Source organism: Alternaria arbusti, assembly GCF_024043155.1.
Source record: "Alternaria arbusti strain BMP 1465 chromosome Unknown scaffold_3, whole genome shotgun sequence".
NCBI classification, from domain to species: domain Eukaryota; kingdom Fungi; phylum Ascomycota; class Dothideomycetes; order Pleosporales; family Pleosporaceae; genus Alternaria; species Alternaria arbusti.
The window spans coordinates 2,694,896-2,708,862 of record NW_026249943.1 but is presented as its reverse complement, the minus strand read 5'-3'; the positions used below and the strand labels follow the sequence as shown (position 1 = coordinate 2,708,862).

The following is a 13,967-nucleotide window of genomic DNA, read 5'->3' as shown; positions in this document are numbered from 1 at the left end:
CCGTACCACCAACCAGCATCACAGTTTCAGTTCTATCTCAACCTTCACAGTTCAGCAACAATGTCCTCTACCCAAACTCCTATCCGTGTCGGCGTTCTATACGAAGGAACGCAAATGACAGACCTCGCCGGCCTCGACCTCCTCGGCAACCTCACACCCCAAACCATCAACCTGATCATAGCCATGAACCCACAGTTCGCGTCCATGGCACCCCACGCCATTCCTATGACCTTCCTCTACATATCCTCCACCATGGACCCTGCCCATGTAACACCAGACATGTACGTGCGACCCACGCACACCTACGCAACCGCTCCGCGTGACCTCGATATACTGCTCCTCGGCGGCCCGAACCCTGCGACTGTCCACGAAGAGAGTCTGGTGTTCCTGAAAGAGGCGAGCAAGCAGACGAAGGTCATTCTTACCACGTGCACGGGGGGTATGTGGTTGGCGAGAAGTGGGGTGTTGGAAGGGAAGAAGGCTACGACGAATAGGGTCATGTTGGGCATGGCGCAGAAGATGTTTCCTGGGACGGAGTGGGTCGATCGTAGGTGGGTTGTTGATGGGGGTTGGTTTGATGGCGCGGAGATTTGGACCGCTGGCGGTGCCGGGTGTGGTGAGTTCTCTTTCTTGCTGCAGTTGGATTGTGGATTGAGGTGTATTTGTGCTGACTTCAATGCAGGTATCGACATGTTCATTGAGTATACTTACCAGAACTTCGACAAGAAGATGGTGGAATTTGGATGTGTGGGTTTGGATTTCGACTTTGAAGGCCGTAGCGAGTTTTACAAGGGAGCGCTGCCTGATATGACCATGGCCTAAGGTTTCGAGCTCTGTAGAAGGACACCTCAGCTTCATATAAGCTTTAGAATGAATATGTGTAGCAGGTTGAGTTCCATCATGATCACTATATAGATTTACCTGACCGCGTTTGGTGGCCCTGCTCTGCATCAACATTCCACCGTAATTGAGTTCCATCACACCCCGATAATGAGATCGATGAACTACATCGTAAGGTTTCACGCTTGATTTGAATAGAGAGACTAGACACATTCCCATAGCTTTGGTGTATCTTTTTTTTTTTTGAGAAGAATAAGGGCTGAATTGATGCGAGGAGAAAGAATCAGAAAGCCAGATCCGAACCTATACATTTCTCGATGCGCCCCACAGCACTATAGCGACAGGTCCTTCGTTTTCCTCGCTTCTCATATTGGATACAGGTCTCGATAGCCTTTCCTCCCACCTGATCATCATATCAACATGTATGCTTTTTGTTCTCATTGTCTGCCACAGTTGGGTTCAAATGTCACATCAGAGTTCAACCCTTGGCTTTTGTTGCAACTTAAGCAGTTTTCTTTTGTAGAAGCTTCTGAAATAATGAAGAGCCACAGAAAGGCCCATGTAGGCCGTTGTTAACAGTTTTGAGAAAGCCTGAAGGCACACCATCAATCCACTTGGATACCAGTTGAGAGACAGGGGCTGAAGTCCACACGAAGAAGGAAATCCATGTCATTCTCTTCGATGTAATTTGGAGGAATACCGGCGAAACGCATACGTCGTCATCGAGTAGTTTTTGGGGATGAAGATGAAATGGTAAAGTATAGAAGACTTCCCAGCCATGAAAGCGGGGATGACATCTTTCGTACTCCAGCTAAACCTCCTAGCAGTCCATCAATTACTATAAGACTGTTTCCTGGTAAAGTCAGTCCACCAGAAGTCCAAACTCATGTCCATGGTTGCTTTCGTTTTTTTAATCACGGCTTCAATCAATGCATACAGCAATCGCGACCACAACCACCAACATCCGATTGTTCGAAACTCGTTTCAGAATAGTACCTCATGTAAAAAACACGATAGCGACCAACATGAATGGTAGTCGCGGTTTTTGGAGAGAAGAAACAAAGACAATTTTTCCTCTTCTAGGGTAGTTGCTGATCATACAAGAGTAACGTTGGGCGGATCAGAAAAAGCCATAGAATTGGTTGGTTGTGTTTTGAGGCAATGATGGCACCGAGCAACTCCATTGTGTGGATTCTGGTGATTTTTGGAGAAAAGACCGAGTTCCCAGGGTGACAGAGTAGAAAGGCGTAGAGATAGTTTGAATACATCCTAGCGCATTGGCAGATGCTGCGTATAGTCCCGATGGTGATCATCACCATATTGCTTGCAAGTGAATATGAAGACGCTTGGCACATGCGTGCAATGTTACAACATATTTGGCTTCATTAGCATTCTCCATTTTCCCAAACTATGTACTTGGTATACGAGCGTGCGATATCCATGTCCATCTAGTCGTACAAGGACTTCCAACTCAAAACAGACGCCGCATCTCCGTTTCCCACTAACATTATTTTGCCGCTGTAACCACACCCTCGTATTCTCGACTCGCTATGTAATCCAGGGTGCGCTGGAAGTGTTTCCTTGGGTTCTCGAGCGAAGAGGCGTTTTCGTTGGATTGTAGGTTGGAGTGAATGAGCTCGATGAGACCGTTGAGGTATTTCGTCGTGACCTAGTAATCGTTAGAAAAGCTTCGGAGTTTGCAAGATGGCAACTTACAGCATCGTTTTCTTGGTCGAAGTAGTAGACGTATCTGTTCAAAATCTCAACGAAGAGCTCGACTGAGACCGCGGCATCCATGCATGCGTCAGCTACACGGAGAGCACGCTGTAAGCACTCAAGCACTCGCTTGCCATCGCGGTAGAGCTGTAGCAGTCAGTACTGGTTTCTTGAAAGTCGGATTGGATCTACTCACGTTCTTGGGGTCCTCCTCACCCAATGCCCTAATCTCAGTCGCCCACCACAGGTGACTTGCGAGGTATACTGCGCGACACTGATCCGGCTTCTTGAGCAGTTTGCTTCCATGTAACGCGCACTTCGTAATTAGGGTATCGTAATTCTCCTTGCCGAAATTTCTCGTTGTGTGTAGACCACTCGCGATGACGCATACAGCTTGGAATTGGGCTCTTGAGTCGCTGATTGCCTCCTCGTATATTGTAAATGCCTGTGCGAAGAACTCGTACGCGACCTCTTCGAAACCGTTCTGATCTGCGACTTGACCACAGGCGATGAAGAGGCGGAGGGATAGGTCTGCGGAGCCAGTAACGCGGGTGTAGAGTGTCGACAGTGTGCTGTGCATGAACTTGTAGAGAGCGGATGATTGTGATTGCCAGTTGTCTTCGAAGTGTTCGCGCTTCTTGTACTGCCGTGCGAGCTTGAGTGATGCTGTGATGATGGCGGGCGATGTGTACTTGACGCGCTCGTTGCCTTCGGCGAAGGACTTGCGTGCGGCTTGAAGGAGCTATAGGAGTTATTAGTACGTACTATAGTCTGCATGTTAATTGAACTCACCTTGAATTGAATATCGTTGTCCTTGCCGCGAATAAGGTGTACTATCCGCGCGAGCCATCCCTGCTCTTCTATCGTCTCTTCCGTCTCCTGTGCCCGTCTTTGAATCGGTCCTCCTGGATATCCCTGCGCCTGCTGGATGCCTTCCCGAATGAGAACCTTCAAGATCTCCAGCACACTCTCGAGATTCTCCACGGATGCGATGTAGGTCTGATTCCGCATCAGACTTCTTGCGACTTCGCCGGCCACGGCTCTCCGAGTCGGGTATGGTTGTGAATGTAGCAGAGGGATGAAATTGGGTAATGCGAGTGCGGTAAAGAGAGAGATGTAGGTCTTGATCGGCGAAAGGAGGAGGCTGAGGATCTGGCTTTGAGTTGCCTGCGAGTGCAGGTCGGCGCTGTTGGCGTATTCGGCGACCTTTTGATTCGCAAACGTCAGGACTTGGTCGATGTAGTCGAGTCTTTCGGGGTAGATGTTCCTGTGAATATTAGTATCGTCGCCATACCAGAAAGTGTGCTGGAACGTACAAGGCAAGGTTTGCTAGCGAAACTAATAGCCCAATCGTATCTTGTATTGGTAGCCGCTGCATCTTGACCAGCGTCTGCACCTGCTCATGGAAGATCTCGAACAGCTTGACATTGTTCGGTATGCCGCGTCTCTTCTCGATATCGCCGTCTGTCTCGGTCGCTGGGGTCTCATCGTTCTCGGCGGAGGTCTCTGCGGGTTTCGATGCCTCTTCGGAGTCTTCTTCGGTGCTTGGCTGCGTCTCTGAGGGTTCCTCTGCGTCTCCGTTCTGCTGCGCTGGCGCTGATTCGGGTTCGGCGGCCTTCTTTTCCTTTGCTATCCGCATTTGCTCCATGAGTTGTGCTATTGACTCCTCTTCCGTCTTCTTGCGCTGCTCTGGGCTTTCCGACTCGGCTTCTCTCTGCGCGTACGACGACAATCGATCCATGAGGCCGACTACGATGGCTTTGACATTTACGTGTGGATTTAGGCGTGCGACGGCGGAGAGGAACTGGTCGAGCGTGTGCAGGTGGAATTCGTCCGGGAAGACCTGGGTGACAACTGCCGCGTATTAGTGAGATCCTGAGGTCGGCAATCCGATACATACCCTCGAGGAGGTATTCCTGGGCCAAGACATCGCGACATTGCACAATCTGTTCCAGCAGCGGGTTGAGGATCTTCTTGTAGTTGTCCAAGTCGACCAGCTGGCTGAGCCTGACCAAGTTGCTGCCCACGAGGAGCTGCAGTTCCTGGCGCTCCTTGGTCCGCTGCTCGCGCTCCCTGGAATGGCCCTGGTGCTGCAGGCGCACCCACAGCTTGTTCATTTCGACAAAGTTGGTCAGGATGAAGCTGATGGAGTCCTGCAGATTACCCTCGGGCCCCTCGCTGTCGCCCGACGGAAGGCAGTCGCGAGCCTGGCCGGCCAGATAGTAGCGCAGGAAGAGGCCGCGGATGGGGTGCTGGACGCCGCGACTCATCTCCATCATGTCCTTCATGATCTCCTTGACGGGCGCATCCTCAATGGCCATGTAGACGGTGCCGACGGTGACCATGAGGTACAGGCGCGGGATGATGTTGCCGGCATACTGGACGAGTTCGTAGAGGTCGGCGAGGTGGTTGACGGGGTGGTTCTCGCGCAGGTAGACGGAGAGATGGCGCAGGGCATCGAAGACGGCCATGTACAGCTCGTAGTACTGCTTGGGGCCGAGGCTGCTGGTGCGCAGTTCCGACACGAGAGTCGAGCTATCATGGGGGTCATTAGCACGACAAGACATCACCAGAGGGGCCCTCGGAGCTTAGAGTTGTCGGCGCGTACCTGCACTTGAGCGCATCCATTAGCTTGCCCGGCGTCTCGAGGCAGCGCCGCATGAGCATCGTCTGCTGGCGCACCACGGCCAGGGCATCTTCGAGCAGCCGGGCCTGGTCTTCTACGGGGGGCGGCGACGCCATTGTGAGCGAGAGAGGCGGATCGTCCGGGGGTGTGGAGAGCTCGTCGTGGATACGCACCGCCGCCTTGGGTGTAACCGTTCGCCAAGCACGCAGGGATGCAAGCTCCCCTTCGACCTGCGTCATCAGCCTTCACATCATCACTCTGCCATGTCAAAACTTGGGCTTGTGCATGCGTCTATTATTTAATCTATTGGTACATCGGCATTCGTCTCACAGACGTGTCTGATCTTCATAATATAACTCCTCGCCGTACTAGGCTGGCTTCCGGCCATTACTCGTATATCGTAAAACACAGGGAGAAAGGAACAGGCGGGTTGAGCCAGTCTGCCGCCAAAGCAAAAACACCAAAGAAGCCTGGACCGCAGACATCACGCAGCTAGCTATGGCGCCGCGGTGACAGCTGCAGCGGCTTCGAACGTCTTCACGCGGTAATGCGTGTGCCACATGCCATCATCGTAGTACTCCGTGGGGCCATTGTCTGGCGATAGCGTGACCGTGACGAAGATTGGCTTCGGCGTCTCGACTGGCGTTGAGATGGTGCTGGAAGACAAGCTCGAGATCGTCGGTGTTGCAGTTGATGTTGGCGAAGGAACCGATGGGCTAGGAGTTGATGTAGTTTTGACCGATGATGTTGGTGTAGGTGTTGGCGTAGGAGTAGACGAGACTGGTGTGGATGTTGACGATGACGACTTCAACACGCTGCTCGAGCTGCAGCTAGATGTCGACGCGGGCGCAGGTTGAGGCTTGACGACAGTCGCAGTAACTTCTTGGGTGACAGTCTGTGCCGGACCGACGACTTCGACCGTCTTCGTCGTCTCGATCACCGAAGTGGCTGTTGCGACCGGGGTCGAGGCGTCTCCACCGACATTGACAACCGAATAGCTCTTGTTGCGTGGGACAATCTCGCGGGGCTTCGACGAGTCCAAAGGCCGTCCGGTAGCCAGTGTCGAGAAAAAAGCGGCCAGTGCCAGAGTCTGAGCGTTGAGAAGCATGGTATCGAAAGGATTGGGATGGTTTATTGACTGCGCCGTTGATAGTCGTGTACACGTGTTGAGCACGGCTTCGGTGTGGGTATGCGCTGGCAGAGAACAGTGTGGGAACCACGATGTAGGCATCCGTTTATTAGATCCATAGCTGCTGTCGTGCTGCGCAATTTCTCGAGGGCTGGAAATGTGGTGGTTGGGTGATGGCTGGTCGTGCACGGACCACGGCTCCCGCGACGCGAAGCTGGCAGACGCGACAGGCTGGACTCATCCAAACTCTTGACCGTCAAAAACTTGGAACTTTGCGACCTATGTAGCATGTTGTTATATGTCGCATCACATGTCAATGTCGGTCAATCGATACAATTATAACGTTAATTAGGTCAGCGCTGTCCAAAAGCCCCGTTCCCCGGCATCTCCTGCGGCGGCCTCTGGTTCAACGCCATTTCCTGAGGATCCCGCGTTCCCTGCGCTTCGACCATTGGACCACCCTGGAACTGGCTCCCATACGGATTCGCGTTCATCTCTTGGTAGTGTTGTGACTGGTACTGAGGCTGCTTGTCCTGGGCCTCGACCTCACTCCTGTATGCCATGCCGTCCACTTCCTGGCCCTGCCTCATCCAGGACTGTGTCGGATCCGTCTGTTGCATCCTCGGTTGCATCAGAGCCGATTGTATTTGCGCCTGCTGGTTGATCTGTCGCGAGCGTTTCTTGCTGTGTCGTCGGAAAGCCCAAAAACCCAGGCCGGCGAAGAGAAGAAATAGTCCTACTCCGACACCCACACCAATGCCGATCATCCTCTGTTGCGCGTCGACAGCTTTGTCTGATTTGATGTCAGTCAAATTAAACGGCTGCAAACTCAGAGGTCGGACTCACCGAAGGTGTCTTTCGCATCATTTCGGTTGGCATCTGGCGTCATATTAGAGACTCAAATGTGTGAGGGAGGCAGGCATACTGACCGAACTCGCTACTTGGATTAGACATACAGACTAAGCTTCCGGATGAGTCTCTTTCGCAATCTGAAATCGATACTGAAGTTGGGAAGGACATGAAGATGGGATGGGTATAATCCCTTGATCTACAGTTCCGCTCTGACGTATACTTATTGATCTTGTGTCAAGGCAAGGCAGTAAGCACTAAATACGTATGCGAGACGATCTACTCGTTCTACTTATATCACAGCACAGTGATGGCAATTCAGGGCTATGTCCATCCTTCTCTCGTTGGAGTAGCACTGAGCTAGCCGCTTCAGGAAAAGTGCATGCACGCGAGGAACCGCCCTGCCAACCGGTAAGGCTGATTGGCAGACTCACAAGATGCGGAGCACGCTCAGCCTCGTCACATCGGACGCCTAACCTGACAGGAAGATCTATATCCTCTTTTGGGGTGCGCTGCAACGATCGCTTTCAGGATTGTCGCCCAGCACTACGGTAAACTCGGATCTATCCTTACCATATACCACTGCTCACCTCGCGTGTTCCGATGGTCATGCACAGTGGCAACAGCGATGGAGGAGCGACTGGGAAACGTGCTTGATTCAATACTGTTAACAAACTTCTCAGAAAAGACATTCAGACCCCACGGAACTCTGGCAAATCCTCATCTCGCACCCGTACCTGTCGCACACGGCCTTCACCTTTAGCCTCTTCAGCCGAGAAGTCTCGTGGTTCAGCCTCGTCCAAAGCCCTTGTTTTCACACTCTTGCTGAACTTCTTGCTCCACCACCGCGCAATGCCTCGTCCTTCACGCTCCACTGTTGCTCTTCCCTGTCCGTCCGATTCTGCCTTGTATCCACCTATCGGAACATCGCGTTCAGTAACAACAAGGTCGCTTGCGGATGACCGATGAGTAGAGCTGCGTCTTCCAAGTAGGAAGGCGGCGACTGCGATGAGAAGAACCCCAAGTATGGCTCCGATGCTGATGCCGGCGATTGCCCCGCTCGATAAGCCTGTGTTGGGAGAGGTTGAAGCTGGCGCCATTGTGTTTGGTGGTGGAAGTGCGGATGAGGAAGGTGTCACTGAAGATTGTGTAGCTGGGATTGTTGTTGCAATGGATGTTGAAGAGGAAGCATAATATGAGGAAGGGAAGACAACAGTGATCGGGACGGTCTCTAGAGTCGAGCTGAACCTTTGCGTCGTGATGAACGCGGAGAGAAAGAGGGACATATTTTTGCAATGTAGGGATCTGGAGCCACGTTTGCCTGAACGCGCGCAGTAAACAAAATACCGACGAGTCTGAAGTTGCCTCGTCGATGCACACGATAAGAACGGACGAGGAGATGAAGAGACTGGCAAGGCGCAAGTCGAGAGGATAACCATTTCTCTCTCGGACGGCCCCCACACCACACCAGCCGTTCACTTCAGCCAACTACTACACTTCTTCCTATAATTGGTGCCTGTTCTCATAATAGCGATAAAACCTCAGCCTTTGGACAGCCAGGGACCGGATCTAGTAATACCTAGCGAGGCCTCACCAATGAGGGTGCTCTCTCGGATAAGATGTTGGAAGAATTACTCATCGGGGTTGAGCTCCGCAGCCTGATGTCTACAGCCTTGTGCATCACGGAATACTGCTGGCGGGCGAAAGTCATAGGGGAAAGATGAGATGCCTCTCTTCTGATAGCAGTCGTAAGCCTCTAGCTACTCGGCCGGCTTCGCCTGTCCGTTCGCCATACTCGGCTTCGGATTTCCCTCAAAGCTCTTGGCATGTTTCCAGCCCTGTTCCAAAGAACTCGCAAAGAGCCGTGTAGTGCCCCAGACATCGAATTGCACTGCGATACCACGCATACCAGTTTGGATAGCCATGGGTATCTGATCCAGTCCCATCACACCACTAAAGCACCCGTCAGCCGTCTGGTCCAACATGAAGTAACATGCGATATACGTACCCAAAGATAGGCAGATCATACTTGGCAGCCGCAGCATTGAACGTCCCCATGGCTTCGAAAAATTTCGGATCGGGATTTCCGTTCATGAATGAATGGATGTCCATGCCAGCGTCAATCATGTAGTCGCCAGGACCAAACATGAGACCAGAGATGCCTTCAACGGCGGCAATTTCCTCGCAGGCCTCAAGGCCCTTCAGAGATTCGATCTGGGGGATGAGGCAGACGTGGTTGTTGGCGGTTTGAACGTTGTAGGGGTCGTTAGGGTAGAGCGATGACGTCAAGCCTGGTGTGAATGTCCAGGGGCTGAATGAACGATGGCCTTTGCCGCCTGGAAAGACATATTGTGTCAGAATAGGTGGTGATGGTAAAGATATGGGGGACATACCGCCAAAGTACATTTCCTTAATGAAGTCGCGGACTTCTTGCGCACTCTCCACATGGGGGATGACGATGCCGGCGCATCCTGCGTCGAGGGCGGTAGTGAGACTCAGCTCATCATGCTTGGGTACGCGGCAGATGACCATTGATTTACCCTCGGAATGATGCTGAGCGGCGTGAATGCAACTTTATCGTGAAGGTCAGCTTTGGTTTCTTATACACATTCAAGTTCTCAAAATCTTGTCGCAATTGGATCGAAGAAAACTTACTCGTGCAACGTCAACCGGTTGTACATGCCGTGCTCAACATCCATCCAGATGAAATCCGGCTTAGTGGAGGCAATCAACTTGGTCACGAAGGTGCTTGGGATACCTTGCGCGATGCCCATGAGGGTCTTGCTCGCATCTGCCTGGGCGTCTTTGAGGGCTTGTTTGAGGTTTGCAGGTTGCGTGAGCATAGCGGCACGGTAGGGTGCTTTGGCGTGGAGCTCGGGCTGCTCGCTGTACGGCTTGAAGTCCGCCATCTTGGATGATGCTTCAACGTTGTGGATATGGGAGGTATTGGAAGTGCAGTAAGATTGTGATAAGACTTCAGAATGTTGTTGCTCGTGCGTTCTGGTTCAATTGCTGACTTTGATGTGCAAAGAATACTCAGTCTTTATACCTGCTGAGTATATCTCCACATCTTATCATGCGTGAGTAAGCGGTAGTACCGTGTAGTCGCACCCGCATGTTTCGGAGCGGCCATGACTGCTGCCTTGATAGGGCGAAAAGTCGTCCGGTCTAGATACACAACTGGGCAACGTCGAGGATGACGGTGGCCTCGCCTGGTTAGCGCTTATTACCGAAGACTTCTTGCGCTGACGATGCTATGCGTTAACACAGTGCTAATCCCGCTCCATCATAAGATTGTCGTGAGATGCGCGCTACGGAAAGACCGACGACCTTTCGCACTAGCCTGCACAGGTGCGTACTGCGCAGCGTGTCAACATTGCACGTCTGAACGGATCATAGAGGTTTCGACGAACAATAATGGTCTTCTTTCTTGATGAGTGATTTTGGTTTCTTCATTACTATCGTAAGTGCTGACGCCGAGCAATTGTGGACAGTTGCAATCTACCGTGCTGCATGGAAGCGATCATGCAGGTGTTGTGTAACACATGCAATTCGGCCGAATGATGTCCCGAAACGCAGTGACATAAGTGAACAATCTGCTTTGTATACTACAGAGTGTCCGATAATCGTACTCAAGTAGGATTAGACCATGGTGTATGGGGCTTTCACGTAGTATCATGACACGCAGCCTTGCGTTACCCAACGGTGATAACAGTTAACTCCGAACATCCATCAAACAGGGTATCGAACTTCCGGCCGTGACGCTCTCGTCTCATCTGAACAATTTTTTTGAAAGGTTATAAGAACATTCCAGGTCTTAACGCCGAAGGTAACCTTGGAATGTAAAATGGCCTCTGACCCGGTCCCACCCGGGCGGTGTAGACGTGTGCGAATGGATAAAGTATCCACAGAAAGGTGTCGTAGAACATTAAATGTAGTGCCGATAAACTCATCTTAACGTTGTGGTATTCGAATAGACTGGCGAGGGATGTACGACTATCGATGGGTGGGCGCATTGACACTCTGGCGACGCTGGCCGAGCAATATATGTGCTTGAATACAAGCTCGGGGATTGAACTGATATCTCTCTTGTCGCTTGCTTGATAGCACCCTTTTCCGCGTCGTCAATCTCTACACTCTTCTTCTCCATCTCTTCTGGTGCCATGAGGCCAGTGTTCTTCTTTTGCTTCATACGCTTTGGTATGTCCAAGATGAGAGACGTAACGACAATGAGGGCTAGCAGGCCTGCTACACCACCGACAGCGATGATGGCGACGACACTGGTGGAAAGACCGCCGAGTTTACCTGACGGTCCTGACATTGCGATCGAAAGATGGTGGTTGGCGTTGGCTGAGATGTGGTTGACCGATGCTGTAGAGGGCGGTGACAATGATTGGAAGAGGTTTGTATGGATGTACGTCAACGTGTTATGCCGTTCAGCTAATTGCGATAGACTAAAACGAGTGTGAGCGTATTTGTAGCGCCTGGAGGATGCAGTTACACCTCAACACCATCGCGGCGCATCAGTCTCCTTATACAAACCATCACACCACCTTGTCATCTATTTCCCCAAGCAAAGAAGCGAGCACAGTTTCCCATGTCGAGCCATTCTAGCCTTCCAAAAATCCACATTGTGCTGAAACTTCAGCTGGTGGCTTGTTCATCGAACAAATGCAGCAACGCTACAACTTTCCCGAGGCCAGCAACGCAAGCCACGAGACTTGGCATCATGGGCCTGGTGTTTTGTCTAGTCAGCGGATGAGCTTCCGTGCGAGTGAGAATAGTCGAATATCCCAAGCGGCACTCTTCGCTGCGTGGGCTGATTTGCTCAGGGGTGCTAGGGCTGAACGCTAACGCGATGAGGTGTTTTGGGCTTGATGGCTGTATCGAATTCAGAGCGCTTTCATTTTCACCGGATGAGTTGCGCTCGAAGCGAGAGATGTGTTGTGCAGCGCATCGGCTAGCGGCACCTCAGACCGGTACCTGGCGAGATCCTTCATGTTTTCTTTTATAAAAGCTCTTTTGGTCAATCTAGAAGTTCCATGGCGTCCTGTGGTGGCGTGCTGGCCAGCGCAGCGCTCAGGTATGTGTAGAACAAGGACTCGAACTCATATGCAAGCGATGACAGAACAGCAGGACTGACCAGTGCGTTGTTTTGTCCACGCGCCGATGTTGTTATGAGAAGTTTGTCGGCGCGGCCGAGATGCCGCTGAAGGATTGATGAGTGACAGCTAGCAGCCACTTAGCGTCGTTAGCGCCTACCTGACTCCACGTTTTTCGGTTGCAGCCGCGGCAGTGTTCAGCTGGGACATGGGCTTCGCTTCACACAGTCACAACGTGGAAGAACGTGGAGATTTGCACCATCATTACTCGCACGTTGACCCTGCTACCAGATCTACGGGCTCCCGGTACTTTTGAGGTTGCTGCTTTCCTCGCCAGGAAAGCGAGCTCGAGCCCATGAGACAGACTTTCGGCTTCACACAGCAAGAGATTGCGCCGACAGAGGTTCATACTACTGACATACTATCGCGAAGCCGCTGTCGCACACCAGTACGCGACACACAACATGCGCCGCCAAACGTTCGGATGCTACTCGATCGTCGATCGTTGGTATCGTTCTCGGAGCTGGCACCCGCGCCTTGCGATTTAACGAAGCGTCATTGTAGTCAGCTTCTCGGCATGTAAGCGATGGGCATACCTCCTCCAGGCCTAGAATCGTGGGATTCTTTTGAAGGATGCCACTGTACGGTGTAAGCCATGCAAGAGACAGGAAACATGTAGCCGTCTTTTGCCAGTTATTGCTCAGGACCGCCACGCATTTCTTTTCCCACCTGGCTAGGCTTTTTCTACCCCGCAATCTCGCCAGCTTCTGCTTACTCCCCAGATGGAGACAGGTAATAATAATTAAGGATGGCCATGACTGCAGGTCCGACATTCTTTATTGAGTACAACCAAGCCCAGCTGCGAACATGTCCTGGTAGAAGCGAAATTTTCAATTGCCGAGCTAGGGGCAACAACATGACTGTCTGCTCTAACTCTTTTGGAGAGTTCTTTCAATGCGATATTGACAAAATTGAAGGTGTATCAGTCCTGCGGACGCCTCTTCATACCTTGTTGAATCGTGGAGGGGCTACTTCCGCTCAGATCGAGAACTTGAGCCCAGAGAAAGTTGTGAGCAAAGAGGGAAGACGAGTCTTTTGTTTTGGCCTGTTCTGGCAGCTCATGACCCAAATCACGAATTGAAGCAAAAGTTTTGAGTCCGTATCTAACAATCCAGTGGCACACGACTGTCAGCTCAATATTGTAGCGACCTTTGATCTCAAGTTATTGACACGCCTAGGGAATATTATGGAAAGATGTGTCCGGCTCCATGCTCAGTAAGGTGTTCAATTTAGGGAATGAGCCAGCCTGTTCAAAGTTGTAGGACGCTTAGATATGCGACTGTGATTTTGGACGTTTGAACAGGGATAACACAGCCCAAGCCTCTGGATCATACGCCAGCGTATCTCGCGTTTTAGTAAAGCTCGTCAGCCCAATTAGAGCACACCAGGCAAAAAAATGAGGAACGGCTCTCTTCAAAGAAAGTGCCTGTGTTCCCTCAATCGAAGAAGCGGCAGGATCCACCATTCATCTAAACTGCTTATGTTTTGAGAGACCGCACATGACGTGTTGGTAAAGAGGTTTTGACTTTCTTCGAGATATGAAGTGAGAAGTGTTGAAGTTTTGTATCGCGCAAAGAGTCATACATATGTTTGAACACTTTTCCGGTTCCGAAGCACACATGTCGGGTATGACGATAGTTTTTGG

The 13,967-nt window shown here is 51.5% G+C and overlaps 5 protein-coding genes across 5 annotated transcripts; 1 reads left to right on the top strand and 4 right to left on the bottom strand.

Moving 5' to 3' along the window:
• Positions 1 to 60: 60 nt before the first annotated feature.
• On the top strand, positions 61 to 822 carry J4E86_003593 (uncharacterized protein; the record flags this gene model as incomplete). The annotated part of the gene is made up of 2 exons (XM_051444146.1): positions 61 to 616; positions 683 to 822. 2 exons carry the CDS (start codon positions 61 to 63, stop codon positions 820 to 822), a joined length of 696 nt encoding a protein of 231 aa, XP_051305641.1.
• A 1,525-nt stretch (positions 823 to 2,347) lies between these two features.
• J4E86_003592 (uncharacterized protein) lies at positions 2,348 to 5,298 on the bottom strand (the record flags this gene model as incomplete). Its single annotated transcript, XM_051444145.1, has 7 exons — positions 2,348 to 2,509; positions 2,557 to 2,703; positions 2,753 to 3,298; positions 3,349 to 3,823; positions 3,873 to 4,410; positions 4,457 to 5,091; positions 5,165 to 5,298. The coding sequence occupies 7 exons, from the start codon at positions 5,296 to 5,298 to the stop codon at positions 2,348 to 2,350; spliced, it is 2,637 nt and encodes an 878-aa protein (XP_051305640.1).
• A 600-nt stretch (positions 5,299 to 5,898) lies between these two features.
• On the bottom strand, positions 5,899 to 6,290 carry J4E86_003591 (uncharacterized protein; the record flags this gene model as incomplete). The annotated part of the gene is made up of 2 exons (XM_051444144.1): positions 5,899 to 6,006; positions 6,063 to 6,290. The coding sequence occupies 2 exons, from the start codon at positions 6,288 to 6,290 to the stop codon at positions 5,899 to 5,901; spliced, it is 336 nt and encodes a 111-aa protein (XP_051305639.1).
• Positions 6,291 to 6,664: 374 nt separating this feature from the next.
• Positions 6,665 to 7,178, bottom strand: J4E86_003590 (uncharacterized protein; the record flags this gene model as incomplete). Its single annotated transcript, XM_051444143.1, has 2 exons — positions 6,665 to 7,132; positions 7,158 to 7,178. 2 exons carry the CDS (start codon positions 7,176 to 7,178, stop codon positions 6,665 to 6,667), a joined length of 489 nt encoding a protein of 162 aa, XP_051305638.1.
• Positions 7,179 to 8,920: 1,742 nt separating this feature from the next.
• On the bottom strand, positions 8,921 to 10,069 carry J4E86_003589 (uncharacterized protein; the record flags this gene model as incomplete). Its single annotated transcript, XM_051444142.1, has 4 exons — positions 8,921 to 9,113; positions 9,169 to 9,496; positions 9,554 to 9,732; positions 9,816 to 10,069. The coding sequence occupies 4 exons, from the start codon at positions 10,067 to 10,069 to the stop codon at positions 8,921 to 8,923; spliced, it is 954 nt and encodes a 317-aa protein (XP_051305637.1).
• Positions 10,070 to 13,967: the final 3,898 nt, after the last annotated feature.